This window comes from Thermobia domestica, chromosome 3 (assembly GCF_964235325.1).
Source record: "Thermobia domestica chromosome 3, izTheDome1.hap1.1, whole genome shotgun sequence".
Classification (NCBI taxonomy): domain Eukaryota; kingdom Metazoa; phylum Arthropoda; class Insecta; order Zygentoma; family Lepismatidae; genus Thermobia; species Thermobia domestica.
In genome coordinates, this window is record NC_137456.1 from 179,283,567 (window position 1) to 179,306,450 (window position 22,884).

The 22,884-nt window shown below is 36.7% G+C and overlaps 2 protein-coding genes across 7 annotated transcripts in view; one reads left to right on the forward strand and one right to left on the reverse strand.

Moving 5' to 3' along the window:
• Positions 1 to 22,884, forward strand: part of Ranbp21 (exportin-5-like protein Ranbp21) — a 116,777-nt gene that overhangs the window by 80,850 nt on the left and 13,043 nt on the right. For all 5 annotated transcript variants that reach the window (XM_081752041.1, XM_081752045.1, XM_081752044.1 and 2 more), the window contains exons 8-9: positions 10,970 to 11,208; positions 16,095 to 16,332. In XM_081752041.1, coding sequence (XP_081608167.1) covers positions 10,970 to 11,208; positions 16,095 to 16,332 — 477 coding nt within the window. The remainder of the gene's footprint in view (positions 1 to 10,969; positions 11,209 to 16,094; positions 16,333 to 22,884) is intronic.
• LOC145680891 (NAD-dependent protein deacetylase sirtuin-3, mitochondrial-like) overlaps positions 1 to 22,884 on the reverse strand; it is a 287,622-nt gene that overhangs the window by 41,774 nt on the left and 222,964 nt on the right. The window contains exon 8 of one of the 2 annotated variants that reach the window (XR_014130690.1): positions 5,321 to 5,514. The exons of the other annotated variant lie outside the window; for it this stretch is intronic. The gene's annotated coding sequence lies outside the window, so the exon portion shown is untranslated. The remainder of the gene's footprint in view (positions 1 to 5,320; positions 5,515 to 22,884) is intronic. 2 annotated transcript variants of the gene reach the window in all.

Here is a 22,884-nt window from a genome sequence, read left to right on the forward strand (position 1 = left end):
CTACTGATTGACATGAAATCCGAACCACATGAGCTCCTGCCGGGAATCGAACCTGGGTCTCCTACTACGTAGGGAAGGAGTAATACCATCATTAAGTCAGAGTTCTCCAGAATGGGTTTCTTCTAAATGATTACACGAGCTTTCCAGTACCTCCTCCTTTCTACATACATGCGTTCGCTTTTATTAAAAAATAAATAAATAAATATCATAATTTCATACAGTTCAAGTGTGTATGGACTGCTTGACACCTTGTAGGTAGTTACGTAGTAGATTATACGGATTTTTCGACTAGATCGTAGCTTCTGTAGGTACATCGAGTATACAGAAATTCTACATGTAATGATATTTATACAGGTAGTTTGATAAATAAGTGGGTTTGGTCCATAAACGAATGTAGGATTGGATTCCATCACCTACGAGTATCGGTATGATCTAGTTCATGTGCTGAAGATGTAGATGCAAAAGAGATTATTGATCTGTTGAATGCGGTAAGAGGCATGGTGGTTCAGTTGTAGAGCACCTACTTCTATTGAGTGGGATCCCTGGTTCGATCCCCACCCAAGTACGTTCATAGTGAACAACATCGTGTCCGTGGTTTTTCTCGGGGTACTCCCATTTCCTTCCACATTCGTATTTCACCCATTCTTCCATCATCATTTACTTGTCTTAATCATCTGTCCCTCTTAGCCTAAATGGCATAATCGGGGGACAAAGATTTCATTTTGAATGCGGTGTGCGGGGACAAAGCTTTGGAGCGTACGGCGGTGTTTAATTGTTATAAGGAACTCCTAGAGGAAAGAAGAAGCAGTACAACGAACCTCATATGTGCATGCAGTTTGATCCAGGTAATAGATGATGAAGCATGTGGAAAAATGAATAATACTGTGTTACGAGATCGTCAATCAGCTTGGAGGTTTATTAGTGAGCGACTTGCATTATTCCGGAACTTATTAATTATATTATCGCAGAGAAACTTTAATTTTCTGAAGGTAATTGCTGTGTGCATCTGTTAAACACTTTGGGGCACAAAACAAGACATCCGTGGGTTCGTGCTTACAGAATTTGTTGTCCTACTAGCAAAAGGGTCACGCACTCTCGAATCAAATCATCACAGAAGCCTTACCATAGTTCTACTACTTTGGTCCCAGAAACGAAGCCCGTAAACCAATAATGGAAACATGCATTACTGCCATTCAAGAAATCGCGGTCTGGCACAAGTGTTGATTTTTTTTCTTCGTGGACGTATCCTCATCGAGTTGCTGAAAAGCGCAACTGTGAACGCTACTCACTATGCAAAACACGAACGGTGGTAATTCGATAATTTTGTAAAATACCACTCACGCGATTTTATAGTTATTTCGTAAACAAATTAATACCTCTATTAAAACATATTAACATACACAAATTAACACAGAGCTTCTTCGTGGCTAAAAGGTTAGCATACGCGCCTTCGGCGTGGGAGACCCGGGTTCGATTCCCGGTGGGAGCTCATGTGGTTCGGATTCCACGTTCCATAGGTCCCGTCTCGTGTAGCTGAAAGGGAAGTTAAATTCAAAATCAACTCAATTCAACAAATTAACGTACTGTATTAATAACCGTAACATATGACGTAATTTCTTATAAAAAGACCTACAAGGGCTAGTTTACTTTTAGGAATGATTTTTCTTTGGGTGAAGTCTGCCATTCGACAAATTCAACAAAGTATCTCAGGCAACACTTTCTCTGGTAACATCAAAGATCCCTTTGTGTTGTCGAATGTTTCTGTATTGCCGCTCCCCTTTTTTCCTGACCTGATATTTTTGTGGTAGTTCCGGTGGTTTAAATACTTTTCCGGTACTGTTCATTCGGTTGTTTAAGAAATAGTGTATGGAATAAGAGTGTGAGCGCACCAGTTGAAAATTAGGGTCAACCTAGAAGTAATTGGTATAAAGCTGACTTTGGTCTCATTTGATCCAGAATTCATCCAAGATTAACACAATAGAAGCCCACCGCAATCCAAGTTGGGATACTGTATACAGGGTGATCCAAAGTTGCTGAAATTATCATATAAAGTGCATAAAATGTTATTCTGTAGAATCACTTTATGTAGCAAAAAATTAACTCACATAAGGACTTTAATCCCTTCACGGTGTAAGACCGCATCCTTCTACATATATACATACTCTTTTAGTCACGGATCTATGCGCGCATACAGGGTGGTACAAAATGTTATTTTTCCTTCACGTAATAAAGCAAAGATGTAGCAGAATACATTCTGCTGAAGATAGAAAACGTTCTAAACATTATGATTTTGGTGAAGTGTCATGTTTAGAATATTTTGCAGTATGAAAGAAATGCACGCTTTTCAATGTATAATTATGCGTAAGATCACCTACCACACGAATTAAATTAGGTAAAACGAAAATACATGAGTAACAATAAACTAATACCTGAACCCTTTAGAAATAAGCAGGCTGTCTGAATTGCAACTGAAGTTAAGCACGACGTTCATTTCAAATAAATTTTAGTACACACTGAACGTAATATACACGTTTACATTTCGTTGTCAACATCTTCATCGTCACTGTCACACAAATCGAAAATATTAGCATTGCAACATTGCACTGTGACAGTGAGCACATGATACACACTTCAGTCATACTTTCGATATGAGCAGATATTTGTGTTGCACGGGTTCCTGAATAGATTTGCATTTGAACCGGATTACCGGAGAGCCTCTTTCGCTGGTGTCAGATTGGTTTGAATTAGAATAATATAAGAATTTCGCTGGTGTCATTGCTAAGCATCCAGCCTCTTTTAACTGGATCGAGCACGTTGCAGATAATAGTGTGAGCGTACTAGTACTTGAGGTAGAAGTAATTGGTATAAAGCTGACTTTGGTCTTATTTGATAGAGAATGCATCCAAGATTGACACATTAAAAGCCCACCGCTATCTAAGTTGGGATAATGTATACAGGGTGGTCCAAAGTTGCTAAAATTACCATGTAAAGTGCATAAAATAATATGGTATAGAATATCTTTATGTAGTAAAAACATAACTGCCATGAGGACATTAATTCCTTCAGAGTGGAAGACTGCACAGTTTTACACAAATACATGTTCTTTTCTTTAAAGTTAAATTCATACAGGGTGACACAAAAAACATATCATTGTTCTTTGAATGGAAAGAAGCAACGAGGAGTCATAATTCTATTGAAATGGGCAACGCGGAAACCTTTAATTATCTCAAAGTGAAAATTAACGATGGTATCTGTTAACAGTTACTAAAACATCGAACGTCTACTACATTATCATGTCTAATTGAGCACAGTTAATGACGTGCTTTCAAAGAGGATTTTGCAATACATATCTTCTTTAAATATTGAAGCCTTCACAAAAGTTACAAATATATTTTTGTCTTTTTATGCTATACTGTGAATAGACATGTCATATGAATTGGCTACCTGACAGAAGAGAGAGACCTTAGCTTATAGGTAGACATTCATCTCATATGTTGCCGTCCGGGTATCAACGAAAATGATGAGTTTAAAAAGGCGTAATCAAAAGGATTTCAGACACTTTTAACATTTAGTAAACGTCAAAATTGTCATTGTACTCGGGAAGAAATACGTTCCAAGATATGGATTTAGTAGCAATGGCATCTCCTGTAATATCTCACACACGCTAGAGACTTAAGGACATGTATTCAAAATTTTCAAGTACCTCTTACCGCTTATAAATCAGATAATATCTGTTTTTTCTCTTCTGACGAAGTCTAATGAAGTCAGTAATTATGTTGTCACTTGACTTAAACTGTTTTATGACATGAGATAAAAGTTGGAATTTTCACGCTGGTCACAACTTAAGACACAGCTGTTCTGGTTGGGAGCAGGAAAATTCGGTGTAGGGGATGTTAGGTGTGAAGAAAGACTTGTTGTAGTAGACCGTAGAACCCATTAGAAACTTAAGTTTGAAGATAAAGGAGCGTATTAGTTTTAATTTCAAACTTTGTGTAGAACTTACTTTTACTGTACTATAAGGAATTTTTAAAAAATGTGTAAAAATAAATGCCTCTACTAAACTATGGAACTATGTTACTGTTTTTCTAGAGGCGTGGCCGATATTAGCCCAAATAAATTTAAACCAGTAAACATAGTTCCATAAATGTCTCATCTTTTCTTGATCATTTACCACAAACTACATGAAAATCGGACTTCAGTTAGAAATTCTAGACCCAAATGAAATCCGTGATTTTTAAAACATCACCCTGTATATGTTCTATGATGTACTATATGAAAGGTGTTTTTAGTTGTTTCTATAACTATTCTCTGAACTTATAATTGTAGTTGTAATTGTTTTATTTGTGACAAAAAGTGTCAGAGGCAAAAAAATAAATTTGCTTTTCTTGAAATAGGTAATAACATTTTATGGTTTTCGTTTTCACAATATAAGTGTCGTCAGTTATCGTAAGTGGTAATATTCAGTAGACCTATGTATTACACCGAATCTACCTTACACCTAAATTTCCCCGCACCGAGTTTTCCGTACACCGAATTTTCCTAGACCCGTTCTGGTTACATGCAAAGTCTGTACAGTGGTTCATTAGTTGAAAAGATCTGAAATACATCTCTTACTTATCATTGACCTCACTCCAGCGATGAAACTTGTATAAACTCCACTCTTAAATATATCGGAAACTAAGCTCCTCAGCTCAGTGTTGAAATTTCGTGTTACTTTCAATCAACCATTGCTGAAGTAGACTTGAAAAAAAAAAAAAAAAAATTAACATTGTCTGTTGTTTAGATGGTTCACATGCTTTATGACCTTCATCGGTAGCATTGGTACTATTAAGGATAATTCTGGACTTCAAGAAGCATTTCATGAAAACTACGCCCCAGCGTCGGTGATTCATGTGTTAAGTGGTAAAGCATACACAAAAACATTGATAGCTCATTTCCTAACTGAAGCTGCTTTAATGAACTTATTGTTAAAAAGAATAATTCCTGACAAAAAGTCATGAGTTCCAAGAGGATTCGATACTTTTAATACCAAATATAAAGTTAATACTAAAAGTGGCAAGATGTGACTGAAAGTGGTAGGAATAAGCACGCTGAGATTCTGCCCTCGAACAGTAAGCAGACCCATCTATCTCAGATGAAGACCTGAACAATCTAAAATATTTGTGCAAGAAACTAGAATCTCATGAATGTACTCCAAATGCTGCCAGTGAATGTGCCGCACTTCTCAAACAACAAAATGAACTACACAGAGATGCTGCCAGTGAATGTGCCGCACTTCTCAAACAACAAAATGAACTACACAGAGAGATGGAATACCTACCTTCAATATTGAGAACAGCAAAACTGTGGATTTACTATGGATTCAGTACCTTGGGTACGTAAAAATAGTGTAAGATATTCATTCGCTCAGAAAGAACTGTAAATTAGAGTCAACACCTCACAGCTGTCGAAAATATGTTGAACCTCTTTCCAGTTGCTGGCCACAATCAGTATACTAAATGTTCCCGTCTGTATCTGCAAATAATAAGAGCACTGCATCAAAACGCATCCATGGCTTTACGAAAAATTTGCAAAACACATCTTTCACACAGTTCAACGCTCGAATCGAATGTGGGCTGAGCTCTGAACAGGTGTAGTCATTAAGCAATGCATAATAAATGTTCTCAAAAACCAGGACAGATTAACCAGGGGTCGTGGAATGACAGAAAATAATCGTCTTTTTATGGATTTACAGTTTCCGTGTATTTGACAATGTATTTGACAATGAAAGTATAATTCTGAGGATCATAACTACCAGTATTAGTACTACAGATGACTCAGAGGTGAATTGTGACGACACAAAACTATTAGAATTTCGAACTCATCAGCACCTGAATAATGTAGCATTGACAGATTGTCTTTCAAGAAAAAGAATCAACCGAAGAGATTGACACAGAACGTAAACCGAGTTAAAATATTTATGAGGAAACCAAAGGAAGCTTTGGCAGAGTGATTACAAAGGTAGAGCAGTACATCATCGAGTTCATTGAAATAAGAAAAATTCAGAGATACGAGTGGATGATATTGTCAATCAATAGCATTCATTCGTAGTGTCGAGGTCCGGACATGGATTTTCCATTGTATTTGATGGATATGATTTCTCCAAGTACGTAGTCATGACGAAAGACGTAAATTATATATATCTGCACCAGATGTGCTTTTTGACTCCTCCACAGACATCTGCATCAGTCAGAAAACATTTTTATCCAATACCACGAACACAAATTTATCGCTCTTATTTCTCAGGCACTTATATTAGACTCCAAATTAGGTTATGATTTTGCCCAGTCCATTGGAGATGAACTGCCTAATTGTTCAAACGGCTCTAAATTATGCTGTCTCGGGTAACTTTGATATTGTCATTGTGGTTTCTGGTGACTCATACATATAGATTCTTCAGACCTGAAATGTGTGGTATCTTCGTTCAGAAAAAGGTGAATTCAAGATCAGTGAGCGTACATATGTAAGTGTTAGTGAAATATGTAGTAGCATGACACCGGCTGTCATCACATCTACTGACGTTTCAAGGCATCATTTATTTGTGCCTTTTCGTGTTGGAAAACCTAGTACATATAACAAATTCTGAAGTTCACGGAAGGCAAGAGAACTAAGTAGCTTACTCTTGACTTTTCCAGAAAACCTGCAGATGTTTCTTTAATCGGCATGCCGTCATTGTCGATTCTTTATAGTGGAGACCCTGACACATCTTCAAACTTCGGTACTTGAGTTACAGCAGGCTATCGCTAGACCAAATAATTTAAGTATTCCGGAAAGACTGCCTCTTACAGTGAATGTTGGGCACTTTCATATTTTACGAACATATCTGCAAATAGTGCGTTGAAAACCATTTCCCTTCAACGCCCTCAATCGAACTAAGTGGAGCTAAGTGCTTGGCAATAACACGTATATCCCGATTCAAATCTATCTGGCACCAGAGAAAGAGGCTCTCCTGAAAATCATCCACTGCAAATAGAAATGTTCATCCAGGAATACGTGCAGCACAAATATCTGTTCATGCCGGAAGGATGGACTGAAGCATATCATCATGTGCTCACTATCACAATGGATTGTTACAATTTTGATATTCTTAATCTGTGTCACAGTGACGACGAAGGTCTTACAACGAAATGTAAATGTGCACATTACGTTCAGTATGTGATGAGATTTATTTGAAATGAACGTTGTGCCCAATTTCAGTTGCAATCCACACAGTGTACTTACTTATAAAGAGTCAGATATTAGTTTCTTGTTACTAATTCTCGTTTTACCTGATTTAATTCGTATTTTAGTAGCTCTCACGCATAATTGTACATTGAGAAACATGCATTCCGTTCACACTTCAAAATATTTTAAACATGATACTTAATTTTTAGAAATTGTGATGTTCAGAATCGTTTTATATCTTCAGCAGAATGTTTTTGCTACATTGTTGCTTGTATTACGTGAAAACACAATAACATTTTGTAACACCCTGTATATGCACATAGACCTGTGACTTAAAAATATTAAGTCTTCCACTTGAACGGATTAAAGTCCTCATGTGAGTCATATTTTTACTACATTAAGTTGTTCTATACAATATTATTTTATGCATTTTACATGGTAATTTCAGTAACTTTGGACCACCCTGCATACATTATCCCAACTTGGATAGCGGTGGGCTTTTAATGCGTCAATCTGGGTTGCATTCTGCATCAAATGTGGCCAAAGTCAGCTTTATACCAATTACTTCTAGGTTGACCCTATTTTTCACCTGGTGCGCCTACACTATAAGTGTTTTCCAACGTACTATTTGCAAATATGTTCGTAAAATATGGAAGTACGCAGCATTCTCCGTAGGAGGCACTCTTTCCGAAATAATTACGTTCTTTGATCCGGCGATTGCTCACATGTAACTCAGGTGCCGAAGTTTGTTTAAATGTGTCAGACGTTTCACTATAAAGAGTTGACAGTATTGCTATGCCGATTCAAGCGACATCTGCAGCGTTTACTGGACAAGTCACGAGTGAACTATTTAAGTCTTTTGCCTTCTGTGAGCTTTAAAAAAGGCGCAGATACGGTATCACATCAACTGATGGCTTGGATCATCAGTAGATGTGATGACATAGCCGGTGTTCAATTACTACATATTTTACACACGCTCACATGTGTGCCCTAACTGCTCTTGATTCCACTTTTTTGAACAAATGCATCACATATTTCAGGTCTGAAGTGGTATACTACCACAATAAAGATATCTGTGTCATCAGCAACCACAGTGACAATATCAAAATTACCCGGCAGCATGTTTCAGAGCCGTTTGGACAATTAGGCAGTCGGCATCTCCAGTGGACTAGGTGATATCATGACCGTCTAATGATACACGTGTGCCTGAGAAAGAAGAGTGATACAATTGTGGTTGTTTGTAGTATTGGATAAAAATGTTTTCTGGCTGATGCAGATGTCTGTGGATGCGTCAAAGTACACATCTGGTGTATAACATTTACGTCTTCCGTGTTTGACTCTTCGTACTTGGAGAATCATATGCATCAAGTACAATGGGAACTCCACGTTCGGACGTCGACAAAACCAATAAGCGGTATTGATTTGACAATATCATCCACTAGCATCTCTGAATTTTTCCTCGTTCAGCGAACTCGATGAAGTACTGCTCCACCGTCCAGAGCGAACTTAATCCTACATTTTGGACGAGGACACCATGCAACAACCTTTGTAATCACAGTGGCAAGACTTCCTTTGTCTGGTTTCTGTATGAATCCATCTTTGAATAACGATGTTGATGTAGGGGCACGCTCATACGCAACGGTATTGATGTTGTGATCAATGTTGTTTATGACCCACTGAAGGAAATCTCCAGGATAGAACTCTTTCAAGATGATGTCGCCACAACCTACTACCGACTGCTTGTAGCTCATGACTTCACTGTAAGGCACTGAAAATCCGAGTTGGTACAGTTCTTCGATCAGCCAGCAAGTTCCAAATGCATGATTCATTTGTACGTTGGATTGCTTGTTTTCCTACTTTCTGTAGACATTAACACAAGACGTTTATTCAGGCGAAATCGATCACCGCAATTCTTGTGATAAACAGCTTCAGCTACAACAAGAGCAGTGAAAGTTCGAAACCTCTTTGCAACTTCCACCCCTATATCATTTTGGTTGCTGCAGTGGGTACGAATACTTTCGCGAAATTTGTAAAGTTTCAGTTATGTAAAACTTTTGACACTCTGGGTTATGAAAGTCAATTCTTTCATAACAAAATAAGCAATTCGTCTTCCAGTTGAACTCTGACACAGATTGGAGGCGTTTCTTTTTAGGGGACGGTTTGTAGTTTTCATTTTTCTTTTTCTTCCTCGCATTATCTGATTCTTTTACTGTGGGGCGTGGTCATGGTGATAGTCTTTGTGTATTTTCGCAACACCATTAAGGTCGTGGTTGCAATGATTCTATATCCAGTACCATGATCATTCCGACGTTCGCTAAATGTTAAAAGTGTTAAGTCCTTTGGATCTCACCTTCTGAAATCCACTATTTTTGGTGGTATCTAGACTGCAGCTTATGACATCTCTGGGCTTACGTCTGAATATTTCGCCAGGAAGCCATTTCATATGACCGATATTTATTTACAGCCTAGTCTAAAAAGATATATCTATGTATATCTTTGCAAAATCTTCTTTTAAAACACACCATTAGCTTCGCTCAATTAGACATAATAGGTGGATGTATAGCGTTCGAGATGTTAGTGACTGTTTTCACTCACTAACAATGTCGTTTTGTGGTGTCATCCTGTATATGCACCAACTTTAAAGGAACGAAAAGAGCACGTACTTGTGTAAAACTGTGCAATCTTCCACAGCAATTAAAGTCACCATATGTGTCACTTTTTTTACTACATAAAGTTCTTCTTTACAATACCATTTTATGTACTTTACATGGTAATATCAGCAACTTTGGACCACTCTGTATATATTATCCCAACTTGGATAGCGGTGGGCTTTTAATGTGTCAATCTGCATCTAATCTGCATCAAACGAGACCAAAGTCAGCTTTATACCAATTACTTCCACTTCGAATGCTAGTACGCCCACACTATAGGGCTATGATGTACTCTTTTTAATAACGGCTTACTTTCGGAGACATTTTATTAGCACTAACACGAAAAAAACATTGATAACGACACCAGTTTCCTTTTTCTGGCGGAACTACACAAGTAACAACAGCGAAGCTAAATCGTTGATTATAAACTGAATGGCCTTCTGTATTTTAAACAATAGTTACTTAGTTCTTAATTCATTATTGTACTACAAAGTAAACGTTAGTAATGTTGGAATAGTGTGAGAGACGAAAAGTGTCATCGAAATAATCAATCTCGGTAATTGTATGTTGCTAGACAAGAGTCTGTGAGAACAGAAAAAAATAAATTGTAAGTACATAAGATAGTATGAATTAAGATTATAAAAAAATGATTTATGTTTAACTGAAAGTTTAAATAAATGATTATGAAGATAAATTTTATGTAAAGAGAGAGACGAATAAAATGAAGATGTAAATAAAGGTAATAAGTGTATTTAAGATTCTTTTTGTAGTGATTCCTTTCCGTTCCGATTAAACACGATAGGATTTACCATTCCAAGCGACTTAAGTTAATGAGGAATAACCGCAGCATTTTTCTCAAAGGTATTATTTAAAGAACCCAACAATTACTAAGTTAAAATATCGTCAATTTATTTATGGATACAGTACAACGGAGTAATCCGATTTTATATGTGCCCATTTTCTTTACATTATTTATTACAGATTTCCATTCGCATCTATTGGTTGAGGAAAAGTTCCTCCGAAGGGTAGTAGTATGACATTAATTTGAAGTTATTAACATATAAGAGAATGGTTGTGTTCTGTATGTTGATGAAGGAATGTATGTATTTTAACAGGAAGTTTTGGAAGATATGCTCAACAGACAGCTAACTCGTGAGTATTTGGATGTACTCAAAGTTGTTCTTCTTGGAGGAAGTAGTATAGAGTTTGCTGCTGACCTTATGGACCAAGATGACACTGAGGGAAGTGCAAGATTTAATAATCCATTCGTTCCAACCGAAGTCGTCAGTGATTTGGGTCAGATGGTTTTGAGGTGCCAAGCAACTTGTCAGTCTGTTACATTGTGTGTTTTAAAGTAAGTTGATAAATATGCTTTATTTTCGTGAATAGTTTTTAGTTCAAAAGTTGTTTTCCTAACTATATTGAAGCGGATAATGAAGCAAAACATTGTGCTTCTCTTTAGTATACTTACTTTTTATTGCGGTACACCTTTTATATCTCCGAATTAAGATCACAGTTGCAAAATGGAGATAGATAGAGTTCGAAACTCTTGATAACTGACTTCATGAACGTAGAGCTATAGTTTCTAGAACATGTAACTGTTACTGGAGATTCGCCAAATGTGGGAAGTAGAGTAAATGGCTAATGCCATAAGTCCTTTAGTGAAGTGGCATAAAGATGATCCACATCTCAAGGTCAGTTTTTCTCCCCTTGCTAGTTTCGTACTTGCTTCTACAAACTAATACTCTCCATTTACTCTTATATTACCTTTTCGGGGCCAGTTCCCTCATCTGCCTAAAAGATTGTCAGCATGATCGTCCTGTTTTGCTTCGGACAGTTGCTTTCGATAAGGTGGATTAGAAACTTCGTCTGATTTATGCCATTCCTTTTTTTTTTCTTTCTTTCTTTTTTTCTCCTCAGAAGGATCATAAGTGAACAGTAATTTGATCCATTCCACAGTGAGTTTCAGTACTTCGTCATCGTGTCGACACAAGTTACTCTCTGTCCGTTATAAACGAAAGAGTGACGTTAGTGTTACTCAGCGAACATTTCAATTAAGTATCCAAACTCTATCTGTTTTCTGAAAATTCAAAATTATTATTATTTTATTATGTTGTCATCAGTTGTCAGTCAATCAGCTCTTTCTTCCCAGAAGGTAAATTTCCGTTCAAGTATCTTCAAGAACGGACCATCACGCTCTTCAACTTCTATACTCGCACTACATAAACCAAAAGGCTTAGCCCATTCTTTCATATAGGAATGTATCAAAAGTGCACATGGCATATACAAATAGTGATATTTTATCAATGCTGAGGCATCATTTGAAGCTGGAGCTCAAAGCCACGGAAGCAGTTGGTAGTGTTCACGAAGAGGAAGAGTAGGAAACAGTATCTGACCTTACGACGTAGAACTCGTTCAATTGCTTCAAGGCTAACAATTCGACTTTCCATTTGCAGTACTTTGTTACTCTTAAAGATAATAAGAGCATATTACGAATTTTTTGCATGAAAATTGTGAGAATGGTACCGACAAGAAATCGAACAACTTGGAAAATGACAAAGGACAGTAATAAAATTCGACGGCTTATGTTTTAATTTGTAACATGTTTCTTTTAGTCTTGTGCCGTTGTAATAAGAATATGCTTGTAAGACGGAAGTACTTTTGATATATCCCAGTAATTGAATATGATTGTGAACTTCCGCTATATTTAGCTTTCAAACGCTATGTACTTTCAGTAGGCATAAAAACGAGCTTGACTCGAAAATACATGATGATGTAGACTAGAGATGGCGTGCAAGGCAGTAATCAATCACATTAATGTAATTACATTATGTTAATAATTTTTATCTATCATATTATCATGTGAAACCTTAGTTGATTTTTATTCTTTAAGAAGTACTGTCTTTCATTTTCCATTTGTATAATGCATACATATATATACTTGTGCTGTTTGCTCCAGTAACTCATTTTACAAATAATATTGAAACCCTGTTCCAAAATGCCTTCATTAAAAAAAAAAAAAAAAAAAAATAGTATGAAACTTTTCATAGGAAATTTAATTAATTTGCAAATAAGGTATTAAGAAAAAAGAGAAGGCAGATAAACAACGAAGATAATGCCTATTTAGCTATCAGTGTCACTACCATTGATCGACATTCCATCTACAAACACATTACACATCATATCTTAGGTATTTTCTGCGATTTCCTTTTATTATAACTCATATTTAATAAATAATTGTTCAGTAATTCGTTAAATTACTAAGTAACTTATGTACTTTAGTTTTAGAGGAAGTACTTACGTAACGTATTTAGACCCACTTTCATTTCTGTTCAGTTGTGTAAATGCTTGCGAGTAGCATTTGTTACGTCTTTCTAGCTCGATGATCATTGACGTCTATATGGTATGAGGGTTAGCTCCAACTTGCACCCGCGACACCCATCGTCGAACTGAACCGCGGAAATAAGGCACTCAATGCATCAGCAAAATATTGAAATCCAGTCCCAGTTACGGAAGTTAATATGTTCACAAGATTATGTTTTATAGAATAGACTAGCCTTTGGCTAGCAGGCGGCTTTGCCTCCAGACCCCGCGCCTTTGCTCGGCTTACTGCCTCGCACCTCTTAAACTCACAATTTTACCATATTTCAAGCATCTTTTCATTTCAACTATCTAAAAGATAAGATTTTGTATCCCAAGAAGACGCCTTTTAAATAAGATGGGAATTTTTTCATTCCCTCTTTAGACCCCTTAAAAACTAAAAATATTCACTTTTGGTAATTTTCCTGTGTTTTAGTCCCTGAAGTCTACAATCATGCAAAGTTTCGTCATTCTGTTCCTGCCGGAAGTGCCTAAACATTTTGAAGTGTAGATAAATAACATGGGAAAGATTTTTCAGTTCCCCGTAAAACCACTAAATTTGGGAATTTTTATTTTTGGTTATTTACTTTTGTAACGCTAACGAAAACGTACAAGCGTACCGAATTTTCAAAGTTTTTATTCCAAGTACGTAAAACATGGGATTATAGGTCCCCCCCCCCCCAAAAAAAAAACTATTTAAATAACATGGGGAATTTTTTCACCTCTCCCTCTAGAGCTCCTAAAAATTAAAAATATTCACTTTTGGCAGTTTTCCTGCGGGTTAGCCCCTGAAAACCACAATCATGCCAAATTTCAACTTTGCACGTCAACCGGAAGTACCGCTTTATGTCAGTTCATGTAGTTTTATATATAGTTACGCTGTAATCCAACCTTGTGAAAACATTAACTTCCGTAACTGGATCGGATTTCAATGACACTTTGGTGATATATTGAGTGTCTTAATATCGTTGTCCAGTTCGACGATGGGCGTCGTGAGTGCAAGAAGAAGCTAATCCCCTTACCATATGGACGTGGCAATGATCATGAGCTAGGAAGACGGAAACGCCACTCACAAGCTTTTGCACAGCTGAACACAAACAAAAGCGGGCCTAATTGCTGAACCATGTGTAGTTTTTGAGATGTAGCATGAAACATACCGAAACATTTAAATTTTTCCGGGCACTATCGTCACGCACTTGCTTTCTTCGCGTTTTTACCATATCCTTACTTTCTTCTCCATGTAATACCAGTCATGATTTTTTTTGCAATAGTTATTCACATACAGAATTATTTTGTGGCCTAACAACAATTTTTAGCACTTTGTGCCCTCCTGAGATATTGCGCCCTAAAAGTGGCATCAAAATCACAAACTTAAATTTCACACCCACATAAATCTAAGGTGCCAGTAGTATTATAGCTGTAGTTATTTCTGCACACTCTTTACACGCAATAATATTCAGCGCAAAATTTATAAACCCTCACTTTATGCCATTCCAAAATACAGTCCCTTTAAAAGTGTAATTTTCTTTAGTTTTTGGTGTTTTCTTGTATTGGTTTGCAACCCTGCATATTTATTTAGAATAAAGCGTATATATTTTCCGTGTACCTCAATTTCTCCTGTAAACATTCATTTTTGTTTGGTGTTCATCTGTTTCGTACATCATGAGCACGAAACATCCCTTTGTAGTTTTCGTAAACGCTTGCAAACCAAAAGTTGACACTCCACTGACAACAAAGATGGCCGCCATTCAAGAATACTTGTACATACGGCAACGTAAATGATTTTATTGACCATCTCATACACAAGGCTCATCATACTCCAATTTCTATAATTTTCCGAGATGGTCGAGCAACCATTTTCACAGTCTTTGGACCACTTCAGATGGATTGACCCAATATGTTTTGGATGTGATTACATTCTCTCAGCGCCGTCCAAGGCCGTCGGATACCCATTTTATGTGGAGGCTGTTCTGCTGGTAATAATCAGAATGATCACACAAGCCGAACAGACCTTAGCATGGAAACGAGACAAAAAATATTCCAAAGGTAGGGAACAGTAGAGCTACTATTACTGTCTAAGGCAGGCATGAATGGAATATCATTAGTGGCTCATTATGATGTGAAATAATTGTACCAGAATAAATCGTAATATCTCATGATATGAAAGAAGGCCGTATATTCGTGTGTAAATGTGTCATGAACTTTAAATGCAGTAAAGTAAATGGGGTTGTTTGTTTTATGTATTCATCAAATTAAAGCAAGCCTGTCTAGCGAGCTACTAGGTAAAGGTTACCATTTTTGCTTCGTAGTCAGAGAGGACTTCTAATGTTTAAATCCGAAAGTCAGTTGTTCTAGCAGGGATTTTCCAAGTTTTCTCAGTCCCGCGAAACTTTTTTAAAATTATTGTTCCACGTTTATGCTCTTTAGGCTAAAGAAAACGGGGATCAATGAAAGTAAACAATTATGTAAGAATTGAAGCAATGAGAATGTGAGAGGAAACTAACCCTCAGAAAATTGTCCACCGCAAACTCATATGTTTTTTGATCGAATCCCTCGCACTAAGAGTTAGCGCTCTACCATTGAGCCAATACCCCCGCAGACTCAAAGCGACCAACTTCTACGTTTTCCTTTTCCTATTGTTAATAGCCATTTGGCTTTATCTGAAAGCTCCTTAATAAATAAGTAACAATCCTTAATTTCTAGTAACTATAGATCGTGACAATGAATGGTCTTTGGAAATATTTGTTGTATATGATCAAAATACTTCTTTCATATTTTCCTGTAGTAAGTTTCATTTGATTATGTCAGATGGAATAATTATGACTTATATAACAATTTTCTAATGAATTGCGATATTAATTGTTGTTTCTACTATTTCAGAGCTCTTTCATGGCATGATACGAATGCCAGTTTGAAAGCCACATTGTTAGCAGGACCTATTGTTAAACAACTTGCTTTAGATGGTAGTTTAACCCTCCCTATTGCTGAACATATCATGACATCCATACTCCAAGGGCTTCAGATGCATGGTCAGCATGAGTCAAACCAAGGAGCCCTTCTCTCATTAGGAGCGCAAGTGTACGAAGTTCTGAGACCATTATTTCCAGAAATAATTGAGGTAGTGTATATAAGTGTAACATGAGTGAATTAGATTTTGTTCAGACGGGGATCTGTTTCTCTAAGTAGTTCTCTTTACTGCTAATTTTATATTTTGAAGTAGTAGTTTATATAACTTTTAATGACCAGATATCTTTTAATTACTGGTGCAACGATCATTAGTAGCTTCTCTGGATTGCGGTAAGTTATGATCCCAATAAATATTGGTATATTTCTTGTCTACCTAAATAGGTTGTTTCGAATGATAATCTTGCACGATATTTCTTTTTTCATGTTATAAATGAAAATCATTTATGCCAGTTATGGCTCAAAAAGTTTTGCTTTGAAAACTAGATACTTTGATGCAGCAAGATTGGTTTACAAGAATCTTCAAATAGCTGTTAACATTTCAGAACATATCGTTTAAAATATGATGTATTTAGCGAAACATAAATCGTCATGAATGGAATATGATACGGGCGTTCATGGAATTGTCCATTATATGATAGGAAAAAGAAATATAGTAAGCTACATTTTCAGGAAGGGAAATGTATAGAGCTATGAAAACTGCAAAGAAATCAAACGAATGTCACATGTGATGAAGAGTTGGGAGAATATTGTACGGACGACTCCAAAAGTGCATTCCCACCTGCAATTCTCCCTTTCCTGATATAGTAGGCAACACAAAAAGAACAGGATCGTTGAGGTGGCTGAGAATTAGAAAGGCGTTGGATCAAACCTCAGTTTTGTTACAAATATATCAGTGTGGCAAACTGTAAATAAGAGAATAAAATAAATTGTTAACAATGACGAGTCGTGAGGGCAATGAATGACATAAAAAGTTACAAAATGATCTTAAGCAGTCCGAACAAGATGAATGGTTAGAAATAGATATCAGTTTCTCTCCTTCCTCCAAAAAATAATCAAAAACTCGTAATAAAAGAAAAAGGTTACATAAGTAAAGTTTAAGCCTAACAGCACAAAAACAAACATCCACACGAAACGGAAAGACAGACAAACACAGAATAAGGAACACCAGTGGCGTAGTAGACTAGCGGGCCTCTCATGCAAGATCAAGTAAAGGCTACAGTGGCGATTTTAAAAAGTAAGATGATATACTGGTACACTATCAGAGTTCGAAAAGGAAACGAGTTTTTAAAAATAATAATCTCTCTTTATCTTGCATAGGAGGCCCGAAAGTGTGCTGCGCCACTGATGTCCCTTATTCTGTGTTTGTCTCTTTCCGTTTCGTATGGATGTTTATTTTTGTGCTGTTAGGCTTTTATATTAAAACTTTACTTATGTAACCTTTTTCTTTTATTACGAGTTTTTTATTTTTTGGGGGGAAGGAAACTGATATCTATTTCTAACCATTCATCTTGTTTGAACAGCTTAAGTAAGACCATTTTGTAACTTTTTATGTCATCCATTGCCCTTACGATTCGTCATTCTTAACAATTTATTTTATTCTCTTATTTGCAGTTTGCCACACTGATATATTCGTAACAAAATTTGTTTTCCAACGTCTTTCTAATTCTCAACCACCCCAACGACACCTGTTTTTGGCTGCTATTGCAGGAAAGGGGGCATTGCAGGTGGGAATGCACTTTTGAAGTCGTGTATACAAGGGTGATTACGGGAGGGAACATCAATAGAATAACAGTTTGTATTATGCCAAGAAGGAGTACAACAGTCTCAATTTTTATACTAAGACTAAGGCTATGAAAAACATCAGAAAGTACAAATTTGGTTGCATATTGTCTTCATTGATTTGGGCCTACGACAGACTACCATGTCTGGAATGTAATGAAATACGGAAATATCTGCGGAGGAGTGTCAAAGAAATATGTAAGGATAATCCAAGATATATATATATATATATATACATATAGATAGATAGATAGATAGATAGATATAGATATAGATAGATAGGAGATATTTAGGGCGGAGCGAAAAATCACTTTTTTATATATCGAAAACGCAATAGTGCGGAAAAGTTGTCAATTGTTATTGATAAAATACTGTAAAAGTTTCGTCGCTGAAATCGAATATCTTCGGGTGGCGAATCGCCATAAAGATTGTCCATATCGTATGCAAACCCGCCGTACACACCACTCTCTTGTGTTTCTACGTTAAATGACAAACGTATTACCTATATTTCTTAACTTAAGCAGTCTATAAAATTGAAGAAATAATTTCTAGATGATTTAGGTAGATTTGGAACCATTAAATAGCTCATTTTAGCAAAACATAGTAGTATATCATATACTGTACTTGTGGTTTCATGTAAGGTTCTAGCATTAAATTAATACGCCGATAAAAGTGTTCATTGTTCATTATAATTTTTCCTTCAACACTCTTTTCCTTTAAAAAAGTTCTCGTACTGCCTTATACAACTTACCTTCCTCCCCTGCGTAAGAATTCAATTTGCACTAGTCCAATTGATAGTAGCAGTATCAAAAAGAAACATTAGTATTCGATAACTTTGTTCGAGTACAGAAGACTTTTATTCAAGGTATTCAATTTTCAAGGTAATTTTCCGGTGTTAACATTGCATTTCAGTGTTTATGTCGTTGTACGTAGTTGATAAGTCTATAAATAGTTTGTTTGTGTTATGTAAATTAAACTTTATGTAGTGTATGTGAGATCTGTATTTTATATCTATATTGAAGCTCTAACCACACCGAAGATAAGAACAAGATCGAGAACTACTTACCCATGTTTGGACATTCAGCTGAGCTTTCAGGTGTACAATTGTCCACAAAATCAGATGTAATGAAGCATTATTTTCATTTGGTAGAGCTTGAAAAGTATGAGAAAGGGTATGATCCATTTGTAAAGAAGGTGGCGAGAGACGTTGCTCAGTGTGTGAAATCTGTTTATTAGAAGGCTTCCATTCCTACTGTGTCGTTAGAACGTATAGTTCAGCTTCCACTTGCCTTGCACGGAAGATATACAAGAAATTTATTAAATCTGAGAAGAAAACAAAAGCTTCTGCTAGTTTCCAGAAAAAAAGGATATATTTAAACAAGATTATACGAAGTTCTTTGATATATGTTCCTGTAAATGTCATGAACTTTCCATGTGCTCATGTGAATTGAGAAAGAAAGTATCTAGGAAGGAGTGGACATTTCTGCAAGATCAGAGAACAACATGAGTAGACAGAATAGAGGGAGTTGACTACGAGGAGATTTTACAATTAATCATATGCACTAAAAGAAAATCACGAGAGGCCATCCGCCAACAGTCTTCTTACTTATCACAAACGAGTAGCTCTAATGTGAACTCCAGACATCATCTTCTGATGGTGATGAGTCAAGTGTTGATGATTACTTTGCGAAACAACAGGATATTAGAAAAAAAAAGAAGCAAGCAATAACAACATGTTCTTAGACCTCGTTATGCTGGCAGACCGATTTGGAACATCTGATGGTGCAACTGCTGTGATAGCAACAGCTACATTGCAATCTTTTGGATTAATTGATCCAAAGAATGCTGGCCAGATGATAGACCGCAAAAAAAATCCGTCGAGAAAGAAAAAAGATACGACAAAAGGAAGTTCTAATGGCCAAAAGAAAGATCCTTAGAGCCTTGTACTTTGATGGTCTTAAAGATCAAACTCTATGCGGAAAAGAGACTGAAGGTCGCTGGTTTTCAGTAAAAAGATACTGTACTTGTAAAAATTGAGCTAAACACGTGTGATTAATGAGAGCTTCTTCAAGATACATACCACAAAAGGAGCGGCAACTGCTCCAAGAAGTGATTCAAAGTAACTTTTATTTCGCACCACCCGGAGAATATATTGCTTTCTGTGGTTGACAATGAAAGACTTCACGTCAGAAAAGAGGCATGGAGAAAGATAGTCAACGCAAGGGAAAAGGCTAGGAACGAGAAGAGTAGAGATAATGATAGTAGCAATAATAGGAAGACGAAACGAGGAAAACCAGCTAAAGTAGACAATTAGTCACATGTAAAAGAATTATGCTACCGAAGGTCAATTTCAATGCAAACGATTACACGGACCTTATTAATTGGAAATCAGTTGAAGTGATGCATCCTCCAGCGCTGTCTTGTTTTCCAACAAAGAACTTGGAATCTACAGTAATAACCGTGAACATCCAGGCATAAAAAAAACTTTGAATATTCCTGTCACATTAAGAGTACAGAACTCTACGTGAAACTTGTAACAGAAGCATCTGCAGCGGTTTGTGGCAGAGATGGTTTTATCAGACTTAAACTAAAATTCCAATCTGTAAACCCAACAGTAGAAAAAAGGCAAACTATGCTCTGCAAAGAACCAAAGATCTAATTTTGAACATACGTGTATGGATGGTGGGGTGGGCTTCGAAGGGACCCGACCTGCATCTAGGTGGCTCAGTGGTAGAGCGTTCACCTCTGATGTTTGGGGTCCCGGGTTCGATCCCAGCTCCCGCCAAGTGAACTTTGTCGTGGGCAAACACCGTGTGCGTGGGTTTTCTCGGGGTTCTCCCGTTTCCTCCCACTTTTGCATTCCACCATTTGATTCATTTCTCATCACCGTCTTCTTTAGCCTAGCCGGCATAATCGTGGGACGTAAAACTTAAAGATCTCTTTCTCTCCATACCTGCACCCACGTCCTGATGGGTCCTGGGTCGTTTCACAGAAACAAGGAGAGAGGTGCAGAATAAATATGTATTTTTTATTAAGTAGATTGTTGTGTTGTGCTTAAATCATGCAGAAAATATTACTTTAGTTAAGAAATATAGGTAATACCTTTGTTCATTTACCGTAGAAAAACAAAAGAGTGGTGTGTACGGCGGGTTTGCGTACCCTATAAAGACACAAAATCTTTTTTGGCGATTCGCCACCCGAAGTTATTTGATTTTAGTGACGAAATTTTTACAGTATTTTATCAACATAACTAACAACTTTCCCGCACTATTGCGTTTTCGATATATAAAAAAGTGATTTTTCGCCCCGCCCTAACTTATACATACATATATATATATATATATATATATATATATATATATATATATATATATATATGGTACTACCAAAGTAAGAAGTAGCAGGGATTGACGTGCTAAATCCTTGTTAGAGTTGGATTACAACAGGATACCTTAAGCTCGCACCTCTTCAATGTTGTCACAGATGTGAGAGATGATGCCTCCTAGTGTATGTTGTTAACAACTATATTGTACTCTACAGTTCAAAGAGAGAAGTTAAGATGACAGAGTTGGAAGAATTCTTTGGAAGTTAGTGACTTAAAAATTAGTAGAAAAAAACGGAATATCTGGAGATTAACGAAAAAGGAAATGGAAAAAATAAAGGTAGAGGAGGAACGATTAAATGAAGTGGAGAATTTTAAATATTTAGGCTCATTTGTTGCCGAGAACGGTGATTTTCGAAGTGGAAATTAAAAAAAAAAAAAAAAAAAAAGGAATAATGAAATTGGAAGAAAGTATGTGGCGTTCTGTGTAACCACAGAATTACGGTAAAGAATAAAGCAATAATCTACAAAATAGTGGTTAGACCAAGTGTGAAATAAGATCAGAAACATGGCTAATAAAGAAAGCACAGGTAAAAGAGTGTTACTGAAATGAGAATGCAACGCTGGATGTGTGCTGTAACAAGAATAGACAAACGAATGAGTTAGTAAAGGGAACAACTAAGGTTGTAAAGATATCCAAGAAAAATGCAGTGATATGGCCATCCAATAAGAACAAATGACTATGTGGTCAGAAGAGCGATGACAGTGGAAGTGGATTGGAAGAAACGTAGAGGGAGACAAAGAAGGAAGTGGATGGATATGGTTAAGGATAACTTCAAGGAGAAAGGTCTAACAAGAGAAGAATTCCGGGACAAGGTTTTATGCAGAAGATTCATCAGAATCGTCGCCCACATACGTAGGGAAAAAACGGAGAGAAAGAAGAAAAGTAAGCAAGAGCTACAAATAGTTGGAACACATGGGAAAACTACCGATGCTAAATATTTCAGTGCCTGGCCACATTGAAAACTGCGTTATTGAACCTTTCTTTGTTGCAGATTATAGTGACTGTTCTAGTAGTAGCAATAGGCAGTGTGGTCATAGTCACGTACTTTTATTTTGAGTGGGCAGTACGTCACACCAGGTTTTCGTATCTAATTGTTGATGGCTGTCTAACTGGGACATGTATAAGTAAAACGTCAACTTTATTTTAGTATCGAAAATACGGGGCATGATATCGAAAATCATGATAGCTTACATAGTGCATAGCAGACTAGAATTTTCTAAGCACAACAGTGGCAGATACATTAAACTGCAGAATAAGGACTACCTTATGTTACGAATACTGCCGTTGCATAAGAAAACTGTTGCCAAAGTAACTGAAGAAGTTAACATTCATCTAAACTCTCCAATGACAGCCAAAACAGGCTTTAAGTTCATAAAATGGGTAATCGTATGTTGCTATAGTTAAGCCACGTGACACGCCAGAACGCTCAAAAGGCGACATGCATCGTTCAGCTGCTATCATAAAATTTGGAAATTGGAAGACTGCAAATGCATTAGTAGATCGGACGAGTCGACATTTATGCTCTTCCCATTACTGGG